At 47.5% G+C, this 17937-nt stretch overlaps 1 protein-coding gene across 1 annotated transcript in view; it reads left to right on the top strand.

The window, feature by feature from the left end:
• Galnt14 (polypeptide N-acetylgalactosaminyltransferase 14) overlaps positions 1-6521 on the top strand; it is a 211110-nt gene extending 204589 nt beyond the window's left edge. The window contains exons 14-15 of the mRNA XM_004839254.3: positions 4657-4776; positions 5943-6521. Coding sequence (XP_004839311.1) covers positions 4657-4776; positions 5943-6101 — 279 coding nt within the window. The 3' untranslated portion in view covers positions 6102-6521. The remainder of the gene's footprint in view (positions 1-4656; positions 4777-5942) is intronic.
• The last annotated feature ends 11416 nt before the right edge of the window (positions 6522-17937 follow it).

Below are 17937 nucleotides of genomic sequence, written 5' to 3' on the forward strand. Positions count from 1 at the left end.
AGGACAGGATGAGTTGGAAGTAGAAAAAAGGCCCCAAATATGAGTCCAGTGAAGGTCCTAGTTGAAGGAGGTGTATAAGTGTGAGCCTTCCAGATCCCTCTGCTATGTCTGGGCAGGTGTCTCCATCAGGCTGAGTTGTGGTCCATGTCTGTGCACCTGAGAAAGAGACCCAGCTCAGCTAGCTGGTGCACTGGGGTCTTGTCACAGTGGATGCTGATCACTGCAGCTGACCCTTCAGAGATCCGGGTGTGCTGAGAGGCCACTGAATGAAAAGTTCCATAGAATCTGGCCTCGTTCATTCCAAACACCTTTTGTGAAGAGAGTTTCAAGAGCATGTTCCATAGACCAGTGAGTCATCTGTGTGACCTCTAAGGTTGGAGGCCAGCGGGTGGCCGTGTGTAGTTAGGCCCCTCCTCACCGATGAGGGCTCACATGCACAGTAAGAACCAGAGCTGCTCCTGGTATTGCCCAGAGCAACCATTGACCCTTTGATCCTCAGTCTTCCCTTTCCTGGAATGATACCTTCCTCCCAGGGCTTCTGAGGATGAAATGGACCATGAATAGGAACTTTCTGGAACTTGACCTGGCCCTGGAAAGTTCCCTCTCAGCAGGGTTACATTGGTCCTGTAGCACAACAAAAACAGCAGTGCTGCCTTGCATTGATTTTTTCTTTTCAGTTGTTTAATGTTCCTGTACAGAGAAATTTTTGAATGTGGAACTCATCAGTAAATGCCATGGACTAACATTTCTGTCACCTCACCAACCCCTCTTCCGAATGGCATGAACATGCTACTGTATTGGTTGAGCACTTACTTCCAGGCAGGGCCAGGCTCTGGGCCAAGCGCTCACCAGGCATCATCTTGTCTCCAGTAACCCCGTGCACAATCGTGTCCTGTTGTCACCCCCACTTGACAGATGGGACAAGTGAGGCTCTCGGGTTGTTTATGATTGATGCCAGGGCAGGCTGTAGTGGTTTGGGGCAGAAAATCTACACTGCTCTAGGCTGCTTCCTGCCCATCAGAGGAAGGAGCTCCAACACCAGCCTCTGTTCCTGCTCTCATCCTCACCCCTGCCTGTCTTAGTTGATTGCCTCTTAAGAAACTATTTTCCCCTGCTTCTGCACACACACACACACCCCACTTATTCAGTGCAAGACAGTAAGCCCCAAGCTGAGCACTGTGGCTCCCATCCTGGCTTTTGCAGTTGTGGTCAAAGGGGTGTTTCCAGGAGAGAAGAAACCCCACCAGCCATTCCCTGCCCGAGGGTAGTAGTGGCTATCTCTGGAGACATCCTCTGAGCATGGGTGGTCAGTTTTCCTTCTCCAAGGGACTGGTAAAGGGGCTGGAGGGCCAGGGGTGGACCCTTGTCCCCACAGAGAGCCAAAGCAACCTGCACCAGCCTGTAGGACCATCTTGCAATTACCTTCCCTGTGTGTGTGCTTTGGGGATGAGGAGGGATGCCAATCATGGGCCAGGCTTTGGCCAGTCTCCCGATGGAGCCACAGCAGGCCAGACCTTTCCTCCATCTCCTCCCCTCCCCTTCTCCCTCCTCTCCCCTCCCACATGTGGCCAGAAGTCAGCAGCCCACCTCTGGGAATTGAATTCTCAAAATGCCAGCAAAGTACCAGCTAGTGGAATGTCCACTAGTGTACAGGCTTCTATCCCTGTCTGTTCATAGGCCCAGTGGGGTGGGGGATCTTTGGGGAGCTTCCTCAGACACCAGCCTGGGGTGAGCCACCTCGCCATGTGAATTCTTTTCCAAAAGGCATTGATGAATTGGAGTCTCAGGACAATCCACGCCCAGCACTTCCAGGCACCTAGACTATTTAAAAAGAAATGTCAATATGGGCTTTTAGAAACTATGTTTTAAGTTTTTCTGTTTAATCCATTAAATGCTGTTAACACAAAAATATAATGCCATTATATTGTGGAGGTCATAAGTTAATGACAGGATTTATTTTTAAAGTGGCTAATTCATTCTTCCCTATGTGCCATAGTGCAGGTAATGGAAGAAAGGTACAAGTCTCATTTCTTTTTCTTCATCACTCACTGTTTAGCCTTCTTTCCAGAGGACAGCCAAAGCCTAAAGTTGTGATCTGTCGTCCTATGGGCCTGGACAAACAGTCCCAGCAGCCCTGCCCTTAGGCTTGGCCCTTGGGCCCTTTTCTCTCCTCCCCACAAGCCCAGGAATATTCTGGGCCCACATGCAGGGCCCCCTTTCTATAGATCACACTCCAGATGTCTTAGAACCCCAGGATCCCCCGCTCAGTCGTCCAAGCTTGATTTCAGGACCTCTGTGGACCTCATGCCTGTGTCCTCTGGGGGAGCTGTGTCACTATACACACTCCTGGGCCCAAGCTGGGCCCTGAGGAGAATGACCACACTTGACTCTGGAGGCTGGGGAGCAGGCACAGGCTGGAAGCATCACTGTGAGGGTCCCTGTGGCCGGGGCTGGGACTGTGGAGCATGGGCCTCCGTTCACACTCTTGCCCTAATATCATAAATGCTAGGGGAGGACTGCTCTCTGGCCTGTCCACCCTAGACTCTGACCTGGGGACAACCTTTGTTTGCCTTTCAAAGGGGTTGTCATGAGGAACTGGCTACAAAAACTCTCTTGCCATCTGAGTCCAGTTAAGGGGGAACTGATCTATGGTTTTAATATTTACAACCTTGAGGAATCTCAGGGACAGGTGTTGTCTCTCATGACTAAATTTGTCTGAAAGAGCTCCAGAGCCAGCGTAATTCAGCCAGCATCAGTGGTGGCAGAGCCATGGGAGAGACCTGTTTTGGGGACCAGTCTTAGGACATGATTTGAATAATCTCTACAAGCCTTGCTTTCATCACCTGTGAAACGGGGACAATGGGATTCATAGGAAGACTCATCAGTGTAAAGATCTCAGAACAGTCTGGCACATAAAAATGCTCAAAAAGTATCATCCATTATTAAACATGTGAAGATCACTGAATCACTTCTGTGTGTGTAGACTTCTTTCCCCTCAGCTTAACTGGGAGGGAAGCAAATGGCATGTGTACAATGATGATGTTCACAAGGCCAGAAAATACTTCTTGGTGTGTCCCAAGGAACAGATTTGATGAGTATTTTGTTATGGAAAATTTCAAATATACGTAAATATGGAAGTAGTTGGAATTGTACAGAGAAAGCCCATCCATGTTGCAAGAAAGATCAACTCAGAGACTTGTTCATCCACTCCCCAGAGGGTGTTTATTTTCTAGTCGAGGTCTTCTCCCAGCACCCCCAATTAGAAAAGGTAGTGAAAGAATCATCCAGTAGGAGTTGTCAGTGGCTCCCCCTGAATGGTGGCCCCATCAAGAGGTGAAGGACAGGGGAAGATTCTGGGCCAGGAGGGGCAGTGGTCATGGTCCAGCAGGTGGACCCAACTTGGGGGAAGATGAGCGGTGTGGCTAGAACAGCAGAAGAGCCCGAGCCTGTGGGACAGGAGAAGGAACAAGACAGGTCCACGAAAGACATTAAGGATGTTTGGCAGACCATGGAGAGGACACGGGTCCAGGAGGCAGACAGGGAAGGCACGGAATGAGGGGCAGATGAACACCATGTCTGTTTAGGAGACACTCGGTGCTGGAGCAGAAGTGTCTCTTCTAAAGGGCTCTTTATTCATTTTGGGCCAAGGAGAAGTAGCCTCAGTGGTCTGGTCCTGGGCTGAGGGTCAGCAGGGATATGGCAGAGAGCAACCCTTCACGGGGTCCTCTGCAGGACAGAGGGCTCCAACTCAGAGATCATCTCCTTTGCTGCAGGACAAAATGAAGGGCAGATGCTGTCCTTGTGTTCAGCCTGGGGAAGATCTCTCCATGGAGCACATGGTGACAGCTGTGATGCCCGGGCTTGTTGTCCCCTGACTTGCTTTAGGCTTCACCCCAGTTGCTCTCTGGTCTTTGGCACTTTGGGTGAAATATGTGAGGACCATTCCTGGTGATGACCTCACAGAACACCACCTTACACCACCAGGACTCTGCTTGTGAACCTAATTCCTCAGCATCTTTTCCGGCAGAAGTTCAGGGCCAAATTGTCAACTGTACTGGCGTATTGAAGTGTGTGTACCTCTTAAAATAATTGGATTTCTCATAACTTTCTTTCCCTCCCAGCTCCTCCTTTGGATCTCTTCTTCATCCCCTTTGCCCCTCAGTCTACCTCTTGTCATAGTTCTCGTGTTCCCAAGACATTGATTTGAACTCCCTTTAAAGATGGGGACAGTCTAAAGACAGCTTGAGGTAGGATGTCAACCTGTGAGATGGCTGCTGGAGAGAGCAAGCATGGAGAACAGGTTCTTCTCAAGACATCGTCTCCAGACAGGGTCACTAGATACCATACAGTTCAGCTAGGCTGTTGTTTAGGCTCTTACTCAAAATTCAGGATTGTTCATCCTGCAGGCGCCATGTGTATGGGCCAGACCCAGTCCTCATCACAGGGCATAGGAACAGAGACTCCCATGGGAGCGTAACCTCCTATGCTGAGGCCCTTGAGTAGCATTTTCCAAGGTGACTTTGTTGACGGTCAGTGCCTGTTGGGACTTCTGGCACTTCTTACAAGCTATTCTGATTATCACACAGAGGCACAGTGGCATCCTGTGAGTGGTGGATTCCTCAATCCTGAGTGTACCTTCCTGGTCTCTTTCCCCAGGGGTGGGCCTTCACCTACACCCAGCAGATCATCCAGGAGGAGCTGTGCCTGTCAGTTGTCACCTTGTTCCCCGGTGCCCCAGTGGTCCTCGTTCTTTGCAAGAATGGAGATGAGAGACAGGTAAGCAATGGCCAGGTCTGGGGTGTGGCAGCACACATAATGTGTCCTGGTTAGGACTAAGTCTCATGGGTAGGATGAGAGATGCTATTGGAAAAGGAAAGGTTGATAAGAAGGAAGTCCCTTCAGTCAGGAGAGAGGGGTGTGCTTTGGATGGTCTCCATGGGGCCAGTAGCAATGCCACGTTGCCCCCGATGCTCAGCTCAAATGGGAAAATCTGTTGACTTCAGCTGACCTCACCAGGCTGCTCATCTGGTATTGGCGCTCTTTACTCCATCCCTACCTGGGATCCCAGGCAAGGATCTTAGGGCCACAAGAATGAGCAAGATTTGACCCTTTGCCTTCAGGGCTTTGGGGCCCGGTAGTGTGTTCCCCCGAAATTCCTAACATTCTAGATGCACCATATGCCCACTTCCTCCAGCAGCAAGGCGCTGGCTCCTCTTGGTTTCCTGCCCACCACCACTGAGACTCAAGTGTCCATTTTATGGCCCACTGGCTACGTGATCCATGGAAGGGTTCTGAGCCTCTCTGAGCTTCCCTTTTCTCCTCTGAAATGGGCTGGTGGTGCCTACCACACAGGGCAATTAACTGAGATGGTCGCTACGAAGCACCGAGCACAGTGCCTGGGCCATCATGGTTCCCCAGTACCCGTCCATCCTCTCTTCTTCTCGTGCAAGGGGAAGTCAGGGAAACAGCACAGGAGATGCACTGTCGTGCCTGCCCCTCATGCAGACACTTTGAAGAAGGCCCCCCGCCACTCATCCCCTCATTCTCAATGTCCCCGCCCTTCTCCCCCACCTCTTTGTCACCATGCAGACCCAGGGCATGGAGCATTTCTTTGGTTGCTCCTGTGACCGACTTGCTTTTACATTTCCTGACCTATTGCTTTGAAAGTTATTGCCTCCTAATGAGTTTTCCTAGCAAACATATTGATTTTGCTTTTAAGCATTTTTTTAATCCAATTTTTAAAAGAAGAAAACCAACAATGGTACCAGGCAGCACAATTAGTTATAATGCCACGTATCCATGAGACCAGGAAATCAAGTCACAGGCTGACCCTAGACTTGTGGTGTCAACCTCTTGATGATGCTGTAAACCTGGATATGGATAAGATCCTTGGCCTTAGCCAGAGAGACCTGGCTCATTCTCTCTCTCCACTGTCTTCTCAGCAATGGAGCAAGACCGGTTCCCGAATCGAGCACATAGCTTCCCACCTCTGCCTAGACACAGACATGTTTGGTGACAGCACTGAGGACGGCAAGGAGGTGGTTGTCAACCCATGCGAGTCCTCACTCATGAGCCAGCACTGGGACATAGTGAGCTCTTGAGGACCCCAGGTGGATCTAGCATGGGCTGGGGAAGCCATGCTTCCCTGGACCAGAACAGACTGGATACCAGGCTATGAACAGCCTGCAAGTGTACCAGATGCCCCAGCTGAAGGTGAAGCTGAGTCCCTCGGGACAAGAGCTGCTGTCTCAGGGTGGAGGCTGGAGAAGGTCGCAAGCAGCAGGGCTCAGCGACAGACTCCATGTGTGCGCAGTGCTGTGAAGATCCGGCCTGGCCCAGTCTTCCCCTGATTGGCACCTGGAGACAGAGCTCTAATGGGAAGTGTTTGCTGCTCCTTTCTTACAAAAGACACACCCACAGAGGCCAGAGCGGGAAGCTTTCCTTGTCACCAGGCCAGGACTAAAGTGGAGATACTGAATGGAAGTGGTTTTCAGAACAAATAAAGTTAATCTTAGAAGTTGTTTTTGGATTTCTCTCACATCCTTCTTCCTATGTCTCCTCAGGGTCAAGCTGATTTCTCCATTGAATGTGGGCGGGGGTGGGGATGTTTTGTGGCAGAGAGGATAAAGGAGAAGAAGGCAGATGGGAGACCCGTGACCTTATCCTAGGTTGCCACCAACTAGCTGTGTGATCGCAAAAGTCTGTTTCTTTACTCCACCATTTCCTGTTCTGTCACATGGCGGAGTAGGACCCGAGAGGTCATTTGTACTGATACGAGTGCTGATCAACATATATAGTGTGTGTTTAAATTTTTTAAATTATCACAGTAAAAGACACATTGCCATTAATCCCCTTCAGAATACTCCCCCTTGCTTCAAACATACTTACCCTGTTATTCTCACCATTTCTGAAACAGTTCTGGAAGTCCTCTTTCATGAATGTCTAGGAAAGTATGATCAAACATAGAGTGAATGCTATTGCTAGGCATCATTCAATTGAAAAGCAGATTCATAGAAACATTAACTTTTTTGTTTTGTTTTGTTTGTTTTTTTGAGACATGGTCTTGCTATGTAGTTCAGGCTAGACTTGAATTCATTGTGCAGCCCAGGCTGGCCTTAAACTTGCAGGGATCCTCCTGCCTCAGCCTCCTGAGTGCTGGGATTATAGGCGTGTGCCACCGCGCCCAGCTCATAGAAACATTACTGTGTCCTCATCTACCTTATTCACTGGATCTGGCACTGTGTGACTTCTGGTTCTTCTCCAAAGTCAAAATGACCATGAGAGGTAAACATTTTCCATTGTGAGATTAGCCATGACAATGCAACTAAAGACACTCGCTCCAGAACTGCTTCCGAAAGTGGCAAGGATGACAGGATAAGCGTGGGGTTAGGGTAAAGGGTCGTGGCGTGCACACTGGCACAGGAGTTTCTTACTCTAATAAAGGCCCAGCTTACTGGTTTGGTCTGGGAATTGGTCGCAGTGGTTGCCCAGTTTTATTACCCACTTAACGGTTTACCCTGAGCGTCACTCGGGCAGGGTGTTTGTTGATGTACTATCTTTAGCATCGCTCAGGCAGGGTTCATTTCAGCTAGTTGATTCTTGTATGGAATAAGTTTGATAAAAATTGTCATTTTTATATTTCCTGTTATAAAAATGAAAAAATACGACTTTTGGTCATTCTGTATTTAAATAATTGGACTGGTAAGTGGTTAATTAGGTCTTAAGAGAAGAAATGATCCGTATGGTTTAAAAATTTCCAAAATGTGCCTATGCCTTTTCTGCCAAGGTAAGTCCACCACGTGCTGTGTAGTAACTGCCTTCATTATCTATTGCCATGTAACAAATGACCCACAGCTTAGCAGCTTAAAGCATGGCGTGTTTATTCCCTCAGTCAGAAATCCGGGCCCAGCTAATTGTGTCTTCTGCTCCAGGGAGTCGAGCATGGCTGCCATCCGCATATTGGCCAGAGCTGCAGCCTGCTCCACTGGGGCTGGGGCTGTTCCAGGCTCACTTGGTTGTTGGTTGCTTTTTGGCTCTAAAAGGCAGTCAGACTGGGCTCCCCCCTGCCCCTTGCTGTGTGGGCCTGTCCAACATTGCAGGGACTTCTCAGCAAGGTGGCCAAGGAGGCAAGAGGACCACCAGCAAGATGGAGTCACGGTCCTTTAGAACCAGGCCTCACAAGTTACCTCCATCACTTTTCCATATTCTGTGGGATAGAAGGTGTTGCCAGGAGTTGCCCGTACTCAAGAGGAGAGGATCATTCAAGGGACTGAAGGCCAGGGAGGGAGCGATCACAGGAAGCTGTTTTGCCACAAACTTACCACCGTGACCATTGTATTCTAAACAGGTCTAATCTCTTCATCCAAAAAGCCCTGCAGTGATGGGAATATCAAGTTCATAATAAAACCCATTACTGTGGACTACTGTACCCTGGGAAAGTAAAGATTCGCTGTGCACACACCCAGAATGTCCTCTGGTAGTTGTATTTGTTTATGCAAACCTCCCATCACCTTCGCTAGTTCACATGCAACTCTTTGATTGGGAATATCCCACTCTACAGTGAGAAAAGGAGAGGCGGCCACGGAAAGGTAAAGCCATCTGCAGAAGACATTCTGAAGCCTCCTTAAGCTGTGTACACGTCCACTGGACTTGAACTAGCTTTGCAGAGAGGAAAGCGGGTAGGCTAATTTGCCAGCGACCTTTCCCTTAAAGCTTGAGATAAGTACTGTGCTAGAATAAACAACTCAGAGCCTGGTGCTGTGCTCAGCTGGCTTCTCGCCCTCTGTATTTGTGACTGTCTTGAGTTCCCAGGTGGCAAGAGAGGTGTCTCCTGCCTTTCTGTATCCCCAGCCCTGAGCTGTCAGTGGATGTTTTCTTAAGTAGTTAGTTGATAAACAGTTTCTTATCCCAGGTGAAGATGATATTACTACCCCTATAAAGTCACAGAGTGCAGATGGCCTAAATTCTGATTCAGACACGTAAGGGAATGGGGAAGAGGAACAGAGGCCTCTGGCTCAGGGTGACAAACACATCCCATCCAGGCTCTTTCCATGTGGTTGAAGAGCTAATGCTTAGGTCTCCCACTGAGCTCCCCCCCTCCCAGTGAAAGACCTTGGAGAGAATAACAAAAAGGGTCCCAGGGAAGGATGTGGAGTCACCTGCTAATGGAGGAATGAATGGCTCACACATGAGCTACAGAGCCTGTGTGCTAAGGCCTCTTGGGTGGAAAATGGAGGTGAAAAACTGATGTTGAAATCACTACAGCTGTGTGGAGCTAGCTGAAGCCCTCTCTGCACTGTCCTCCACTGTGCTTGGGAGATACAGCCAAAGCAGAAGCAATTGTAAAAGCAAGCACAGCAGCGTTCCAAACCTCCACCAGCTCAAGATGAAGTTGACAGTATCTGAAAGGACACTGACCCGCTGTGGTCCGAGGGGTCCTCATGAACTGCACGTGCCCAGCAGTGAGTGTGGGCAAACCTTGCCTGGCCACCGCTCCATTTGGCAGGTGCTGAATGAGAGTCCTCAGTTCAGTCTGATCACAGTTTGATTACCAAACATCAATAGTCTCGAATAACTCACTTAGCAGGTCATCTGTATCTGTGTGTAACAGTTTGTTGGATAACATCAGTGTATGAGAAAAAGGTATTTCTACCTCTTCTAAAAACGTTTTAAATTTTGTATTAGTATACATTTGTAATCCACCATGACTTCATACATACATCGCATCTTGGTCATTTTTACGACCCCTGCTCCCACCCTCCCCTCTCCCTCCTTCCTCAGATCCCCTTCCCATCTCTACAGAGTCAATCCCCCTGTTTCTTAGCATGACTCTTACTTTGCTCTTTAAATTATTTATATTTTGGGTCTCTCAGAGAAACCATGGGACATTTAACCTTTTGTGACTGACTTATTTCACTTAGCATTATGGTCTCAAGAGCAATCCATTTTCCTACGAATAACTCAAATGTATCCTCCTTTATGGCCAAAAAGTACCGTAAGGGCCCACAATATTTAGACCCCAAACTATGCTTGGAGACTCAACCCTCCCCAAGCCAAGGGAGGAGATGGCAGAAGTCCCTTCCCTTAGGGTCACCTCTGACTAGTGGGAACTATATGAGCTTCTCTGAATATATTAATGTGATGTGCATATTAAGTGAGAAGGAATTTATATGCATTACATATGAACATGTGTATACAGTTGGCCCTCCGTCTTCACAGATTCTGCACCTATGGATTCAACCAATTAAAAATACAAAGAAAAAAATCCATCCGTGCTGACTTTGCACACACTTTTGTCATTATTCCATAAACAATTCAGTATTAAAACTACATAGCATTTATATTGTTCTAGGTGTTCTACGTAATCTAGAGCTATTTAAAGTATGCAAGAGGATCGGCATAAGTTATATGCAAATTCTATACCACTTTATATAATGGACTTGAGCATGTATGGATTTGGGGATCTACAGAAGGGTGGGTAGAGTCTGGACCTCTCCCTACAGATACCAGGGGATAAATATGTTCAATTGGGAGAAGAGAGACAAGGGCTTTGGGCACTCTCTGCTGTGTGGATTAGAGCAGGGGATGTGATGGCAGGCGAACGGGGAGAATGGGAGGTTTGAGGTAAATCTGGGCTCTGCATGTATGGTTGAGCCTGGTGCCACATGAAATCAGAGACTTACTCTCCTGGTTTCTTTCCTTATGTGCTTTGTAATCTCTCCCTGTAAGTTCATCTGCAGTGGGAGTTTTTTCCTGTGGGGATCCAGGGTATTCTGGTAGTGCAAGCATGCCTCAGGATATGGGCTTACCTCTGTAGGGTCCTATTGGGTCACATTGATTTCAGGCCAATTTGTGCATTGATTTCTCTGTTGGTGGTTTTCACACTGTGAGCAATGAGAATTTGGGCCCCAACTCTATGCTTGACGCAGCTTGGATAATGATAATTCACACATTGCTTTTTCCACTCCAAATTTTAGTGCTGCTTCCATGCTATTGCTACTCACTCAGCTGGTAGATAGGGCTTTCCAGCCCTTCCAGGCAGCAGGCTATAAGAAAGACCTCATTTCTGTTCCGTGCCACCCACAAGGCTGTGGATCTCCTAGCTGCCTCTGCTTGGATAGCAATGCCCGAGCCTTGGTGATGTGCTTCACCTCAATTCTCCTCCAGTTCTCAGCCCCTACTCTCACCCTCTACTCACGCTTGGTTTTTGGAATCTGGAATCCCTCCCTTCTTCCTTTCAAATGCAGCTGTGATTTCAAATTGTTTTATCCAATATTTATATGGGGGGGGGGGGCAGGGGCTTCCTGTGTTGGCTCAGACCGGAACTCCTTAGTGCTGTAATTAGTTGTCACCACTGTCTTTCCCACTGGCAGTGAGACCATACCTTATTGTAGACACTCAATAAATTTCTGTGAATGAGTGAGAAAATAAGCCTGTGATTCTTTAGTACCACTTCCTAATTACCTCCTGGCTAGTTATCAGACGTTAGTTTTAAAAAGACAGCCCGGGCAGAAATGGAAGACCAAGAAGACAAATTTATAACAATAAAATCTCGTTATAATACACATAGATTTAGGGAGCATGCATATTTAACTTCATAATGACAGAGTTTAATACTGAAAATGCTAACTGGGAAGAACTATCAGTAATGGAAATCTTCAATACTGCTGTAAAGCTCAGCCAGAGAGAATTTCTTCTCATAAACTCTGGGGAATGGCGATGGAAAGGGGAGCTGGTACCTTCCTATTTCATCTGCAAGGATCTCACATATCTTGTGACAACTGGCAACCTGGAACCTGGCTGACCTCTGAAGAGAACTTCACCTTGTACTTGCTGCGCACCTTGGTGACCCTCCATAAAGCACCGTTTACCCCCCTCACACACTGAGCCACAGTCCTGCCCTTGGCCATCCATTCTCCTAGCATCTGGACAGTGTCTGGCATATCCGAGACTAGAGAAGGGCTGAAGGTTATAAGAGAGGTCTAGCAGCCACACCGACATGGTGGCCTCTGGAACATCCCCCATGACAGGTGGCAGCCTATTTGCCCCTGCCACGGACAGATTGTCTGAGCTCCCTCATGGCCCGTGGTCTCTGGCAGCCAATTGGATTAGCCAATGCTGAAACTCTGAGTGCTTTTCCATTTGCCATGGAGCTAATTTAATGAAGCCGTCACAGTGCAAACCTCGGGGCTTATTGGAAAAGGACTCGAGCACGACATTATTTCACAGCAGTAGATTGCATCATTTTCATTTCACAGCTTTCCAATGGGAAATAATAAAACAAAATTACAAACATAATGAAAGAAAGAAGGGAAAAAATGGTGGGTGAGTGATGCATTGTCTGTGCTGTGACGGGGCTGCTTTTCTTATTCGCTTGAGCCAGTAAATATTACCTGGCTCTGCTTTGCAGGAAGGAGCAGCCTGGGGTGCTTCCGCCTGCTGTTGAAGATAACAGTCTGCAATAACTCACTGTCCAGGCACGGCGAGGAGCGGCGAGTGCCCTGGAGATGGCCTGCCACATGGCCTTCTGAGAGCTTCCAGCCTCCAAGAGCACAGCCCGCTTCAGCCAGGCTGCTCCAGTGATGGCGTGAAGGGCTGCCCTTGCAGGTGTCCACTGCACCTTCCTTCCCTGGAACACTTAGCAACTTCAAGGATGGGTCTGCACTGCCCCCTTCGGAAAAGAAACACGTCCCTGCCTTCCTCCAGCCTGCAGGTGCTTTCAGCGTGACTGGGTGATCTGACAGCCACAGGCTAAATAGGAATCAACAAAGGGACAGAGCTCTTTCCAAAAGCTGTTCTCCTTTTTTCACTGATGGGCACAGATGCAGGGAGGCAACAGAGCTCAGTGGCCTTCTTTGCTCTTCAGAGAGCCTGCCCTTCAGCCCAAAGAAACGTCCAAGGCCTGGCCCACAGCAAAGAGACTGGACTTGGTCATTCCAACCAGGCCCTAAATTCCTCTTCTGCCTTTCACTGAAAATATCTTTCCTCCTCTGACAGTGGAGGGGTTTGATGTCATCTGGAATGAACCCCTTCCCAGGCTGCCCCTGATTTCCCTCCTCCCTTCTCCATCTGCAGGAGGCCTCCCCATCTCCTGGATAGAATGCCCATCTGTCCCATACTGACTTCAAGCAAAAGGTCTTCCCTGAAGCCCCATCTCCCTTTGCACCTTGACCAGCACGCTCCCACTGCAGAGGTCGGTCTCTCTGCTCTTAGGTAATGTAGGTTGGGACCCCGGCCCTCTAGATCTTAGCTGTGTGGCAAGGGTCCAATTAGCTCCCTTCTCTGAACTCCACTGTCATGTCTCTGAACTCAGGTTGTCACAGCACTGTGTCCACCTTGGGGGTCAATGCCCAACACCCTACATTTTCCACCCTGGTGTTCTTCATAGGTCCTGAGCATGGGAAGAGGATAGCAAGGTCCTCGAGCAGCTCAGGCAGAATGTTGTATCAAGGAGCTGGAGTGTTCTGAGGCTCAAGGGGAAAAAGGAGACGTGAGGTGAAATTAATGCATGGAGAGGGATTATAAGAAGATGGAGATGGGACTCATCTGAGACGACAGGAGCAGTGTCAGCAAAGCCTCAGAGCAGGAGAACACAGAGCATGTAGACCTCTCATGTGGAAAGGGAAGGTGATCAGGTAAGGTCACAAAGGGGGACTTATTGCCAGGCAGAGGATGCAGAACTTAATTGGGTAAGTAGTTGTGAGCTGTTGAAGGTTTAGGAGCAGAGGAGCGACACTGAACAAAGTGCAAAAGATTGACAGGGTAGCAGAGAGTAAGATGGTGTGTTCTGAGATCTATCTGTGCAGCCAGGACTCATCAGAGGCTGCAGAAATCTTCTGTCACTACCAGTCTGTGACCAGGAAACAGACAATGGATATGAGAGCCTGGAGTTGTGGCTGTGGGGTGCAGAGGCGAAGAGAAGAGAGGACAGGGTCCAGTGAGAAATGACTTTAATGCCAAGTGGGCTCTGCTGAGTTAACCGAATCAATGCCTTCATGGTACCTATGCTTCGTTTATCTGTTTGAGTATCTGATAACCCTACTTAATTTTTAAGTTAGAAAACATGATGGATACACAAGAGGGAAATAGCCATAGCAACCATGGACCTGGTGTTCCCTCTGTGCTTGGCATCGTTCTGAGAGCTCAAAAGAACTCCCTGAAACAGAATCTAGGTACTAATAGCCCCTCTTGCTATCTTCATCTCACAGGGCAGTCACTTGAGGGCCAGGAAGTTTAGGTAACTTGCCCAAAGTCACACAACCTGAATTAAAACGTAAGCTCTAAATCCAAGAAGCCACTCCTGAGTTCTGAGTTCATAACCATGAGGCTCCACTGCTTCTCGCATGAAGGACAGAACAACAAAGTACATGTGCAATCACCACTAAGAAGATTCTAGAAATGTAGTCGAAAGAAGGCTGTTATGTCAAATTCCCTAATAAGCCTTGAAAATTGAGTCGGACTACATCTTTAATGACTGGTTAGCCACAGTGACCCTCACATTTATTCCCTCACTGGCCATTTGTCAGGTCTGAGAGGGATGAAGCATTTAGTGAGCTATTAGAGTGTGCCAAACCTAGGCTTTTGTGCTTTATGGCCACTATTTTATTTAATGCAAACAGCATTCCTACAGGGTAGGTATTAGCAGCACAATTTTACAGATGACGAACTTGAGTCTCAGAGAAGTTAAATAACTGGTCAAGGTTGCCCAAGTGATAAATAGCACAGTGAGTGCCTCATCTCAGTGACTATGCCTCCAAAGTGCATGGCAGTGCAGCACCCTATTCCACCCTCTCTGGGTGTGTATGTAAATCACTAAGCAATAAATATTTACTAGGCACCTGTTTTGTGATAGCACTATTCCAGGACCTGGCCCCCAGGCCTTGCCTTCAAGGACAGCAAGCAGAGGAGAGAAACAGGTTTTATTTAAGACAGGGAGCAGAGGGCATGTGGCTCATAGCATCAATGCTACAACAGAGGTTGCTTGAGCAGGGGACGGAGGAAAGGAGATGAGCTGAGCAGAGAATCGGGCAGCCACATTGTGGGTTTGACAAGAAAAGAGGAAGATGGTGTAATTCCTCAGAGAGGAGCACACATTTGCCTCTGCATGCTCTCTTTGAGTCCCTGGTGTAGTCCTTGCTATGTAGGTTGTACTGAGGTTGAGAAGGAACATGGTACCAAAGGCAGGCTGAACGCTCTTCAAGGAACCCCGCAGGAGAAGTACAAGCAACTAAGTATCCCCTTTCTGTTCCCACACACTCTATGTGGTGTGTGTGAGTGTGTGTGTGTGTGTGTGTGTGTGTGTGTGTGTGGTGCCCCTGCAGGCTGGCACCTACACTACAGCTGGCAGGACCTAGCTCCCCAATGGTGCTAGTGAACTGCACCATCCCAAGTGGACTAAAGCAGATTGTCCTGATTAGGCTACTCTTTAATCTGCTTCCACCTCTAACCATCTTCTCCAGGACCGTTTCTCTGTCTCAAACAGGCTCTTGAAACTTGGACAGCATAAAGAGCTCCTAGTTCATTCTAACTACCAAATATGCTTTCTTTTGGCTCAGGAAGCTGACAAATAGCTCTCAGAACCAATCTCTGTGTATGAACAGCCGGTGCTTCTGCTGCTGCCCTGGGGAATAGACAATACAACTCAACCGGGTCCTCAGTGCTTTCAGAAGCTGCTTTCAAGGAGCAGAGGAGAAGGTTCTACCTGGACTTCCTGAGCAGGGCTGGCCACATCAGGGTGGCAGGGCCGTTGGTCAAGAGGCCAAAGGAATGGCCACTGACCACCTTGGCCTGCACCAATTGGCTTTGGGATGTCCAGACCACACCAGCTTCAGAGTGTCAGCAGACCAAGGCAGACTCAGACAGAAGTATTCCGAGCACAGGAAGTACTTCCAGTTCTAGAACCAGGAGCCAGGAGCATGATCTGAGGTGTAGATCCCTGCATCTCCTGGGAATTCTCCATTATAAAATGAGTCATTCTTCTGTAGACAAGTTTGATTATTTCTGCTTCTTCTCCACCGATTCTTTTGGATTTCAAGTCTAGATATTGCCTTGAATTCTGTATTTCTATGGCAGAATGAAAGAAAACTGTAGAATACTGAGCATGAATAGAACTTTGCAAAGAGTTTTTCTGGCTATTAAGCTGGCAGAGTAGACATTGGCAGCAAATCTCCACTTCTCTGGGACTTGGAATTGTGGCACCTTTAAAGCAACTACTTAGCAAGGAGAAAGAGAAGAAGAGCTCTGGGAACCAAGAAATAGCTGTCAGGAAAGCTAAAAATCACAGAGAAACAAGACAATGCAGAGAAAAGAAGGAATCAATCTGGACTGCTAATCCTAGCTCCTGGGGAGCGAGAGCCTGACACCACAAACAAGGTAAGTCCAGAGAGGGCCAGCAGTCCCAGGGAGAAAGAAGGGGCTGCTGGTGCTAGCTCTAGGGAAAACTCACAGTTATTGTAAGCTACAGAAACAGTATAGAGTTATACTTGAAAGTGACTCCTTGCCACATAGCAGGCTAGTGCTGGAAAACAAATCCACTGCAATGCCCACCATATTTGTGAGTGATATAATCAGAAGCCACTTTGAGAGGGAGTTCATTATTTAAGACTGAGCTATTCCCGGAATTGGAAGTCACAGAACAACCACACTTCAAGGTCTCTGGGCTCACCCTGTTGCACAGACTAGGAGGCATATGGACTCAGGAAACAGTTTTGAAGAGGGGGAGGGCTAGTTACACAGGCCCTGAGAAGTTTAAGCAGCAAGAAGCTCAGGTTGTGGAGCACATAGTTGTCCTGCCCTCTGTGATAAGAACCCAGGCTGGTACAGGGCGGTTATCTGAGAGGCTAGATCTGAAAGTGCTGGGATTGAGTCCTGTGGATTCCTTGGTTCCCCTCACTGCTTCCTTCCAGCACAGAACACAGTGACCTATTTGCTTTTCTCACTTGCCAACATAATCAGAGATATATCTCTGCTTGGATGTTTGCCATATCCCAGGTTGTATGGACAGAAGGGAACCTCTGTAGTAAGTGGGACACTTTATAAGCCCACAAGCATCGCTTCTCGGCCTTTTGGCTAAGATCAAGTGTATAAGCCCACAAGCTAGTGACTGGGGGAGGGCACAGAAGGGTACAAACACTAAAATCCTCTGGAATGAATACAGCCCTGAGGCAGACAACATACCATTGACTGACCTCACCCAGGAGGAAAGGTAGGGAAGGATTCAGCAGTCACACAGCAAAAGGTGAGTGTAAAAACATAACAAAGCCCAGCTGTGACCCACTATCCCTTTCCCATATCTGGTGAATTCTAATACTGCAGGTCCTAGAAAGAAACTACCCACCCAAACACCTCAATTTGGAAGATTTTTAAACATTTATTTCCCTTTCTCTTTGTTTGAATTTTTGGTTTATTTATTTAGGTTTTTATTTGTTTGGGTTATTTAATCCTATTTTTCTTTTTTCCTTTTTTGTTGTTGTTACTTTTACCTATTTCTTTTTATTTTTTAAATTCTTTAACTGGATATTTAAACCTCATTTTCCTCTCCTTCTCCTCATCTTCCCGTCTCTTTTTCAAACTGTACTTCTTCAATTTTTCTCTTTCCTACCTCCTTCATTTTTGTTATTACTGTTAACTTCTTAGCTTTTTAGTTTACTGTAGAACATTATTGCTAATTTCCTTTCATTTGTTAATGGTGGTACTTTCATTGCTTTTAGTGGGTCTTCACTGTTTGTCTTTGTGTCTATAGAATTATTGCTGATTTCTATTGTCAGGGTAGTATATTTTGTCTTTATTTAATTTGTTTTTACTTAATTTGTTTTGCCAAGTTCTCTGGGACTGTAGCTTGTTGTTGAGGCTATTTTTTTTAATTGTTAGATTCTTTTCTATTGTTAAAGAATGTGACATACTTATTGGCTTTAATTGTTTTTTCCTGTATGTCAATAC

Source organism: Heterocephalus glaber, unplaced genomic scaffold, assembly GCF_053883595.1.
Source record: "Heterocephalus glaber isolate CG9 unplaced genomic scaffold, H.glaber_assembly_v1.0 deba00001457, whole genome shotgun sequence".
Taxonomy (NCBI): domain Eukaryota; kingdom Metazoa; phylum Chordata; class Mammalia; order Rodentia; family Bathyergidae; genus Heterocephalus; species Heterocephalus glaber.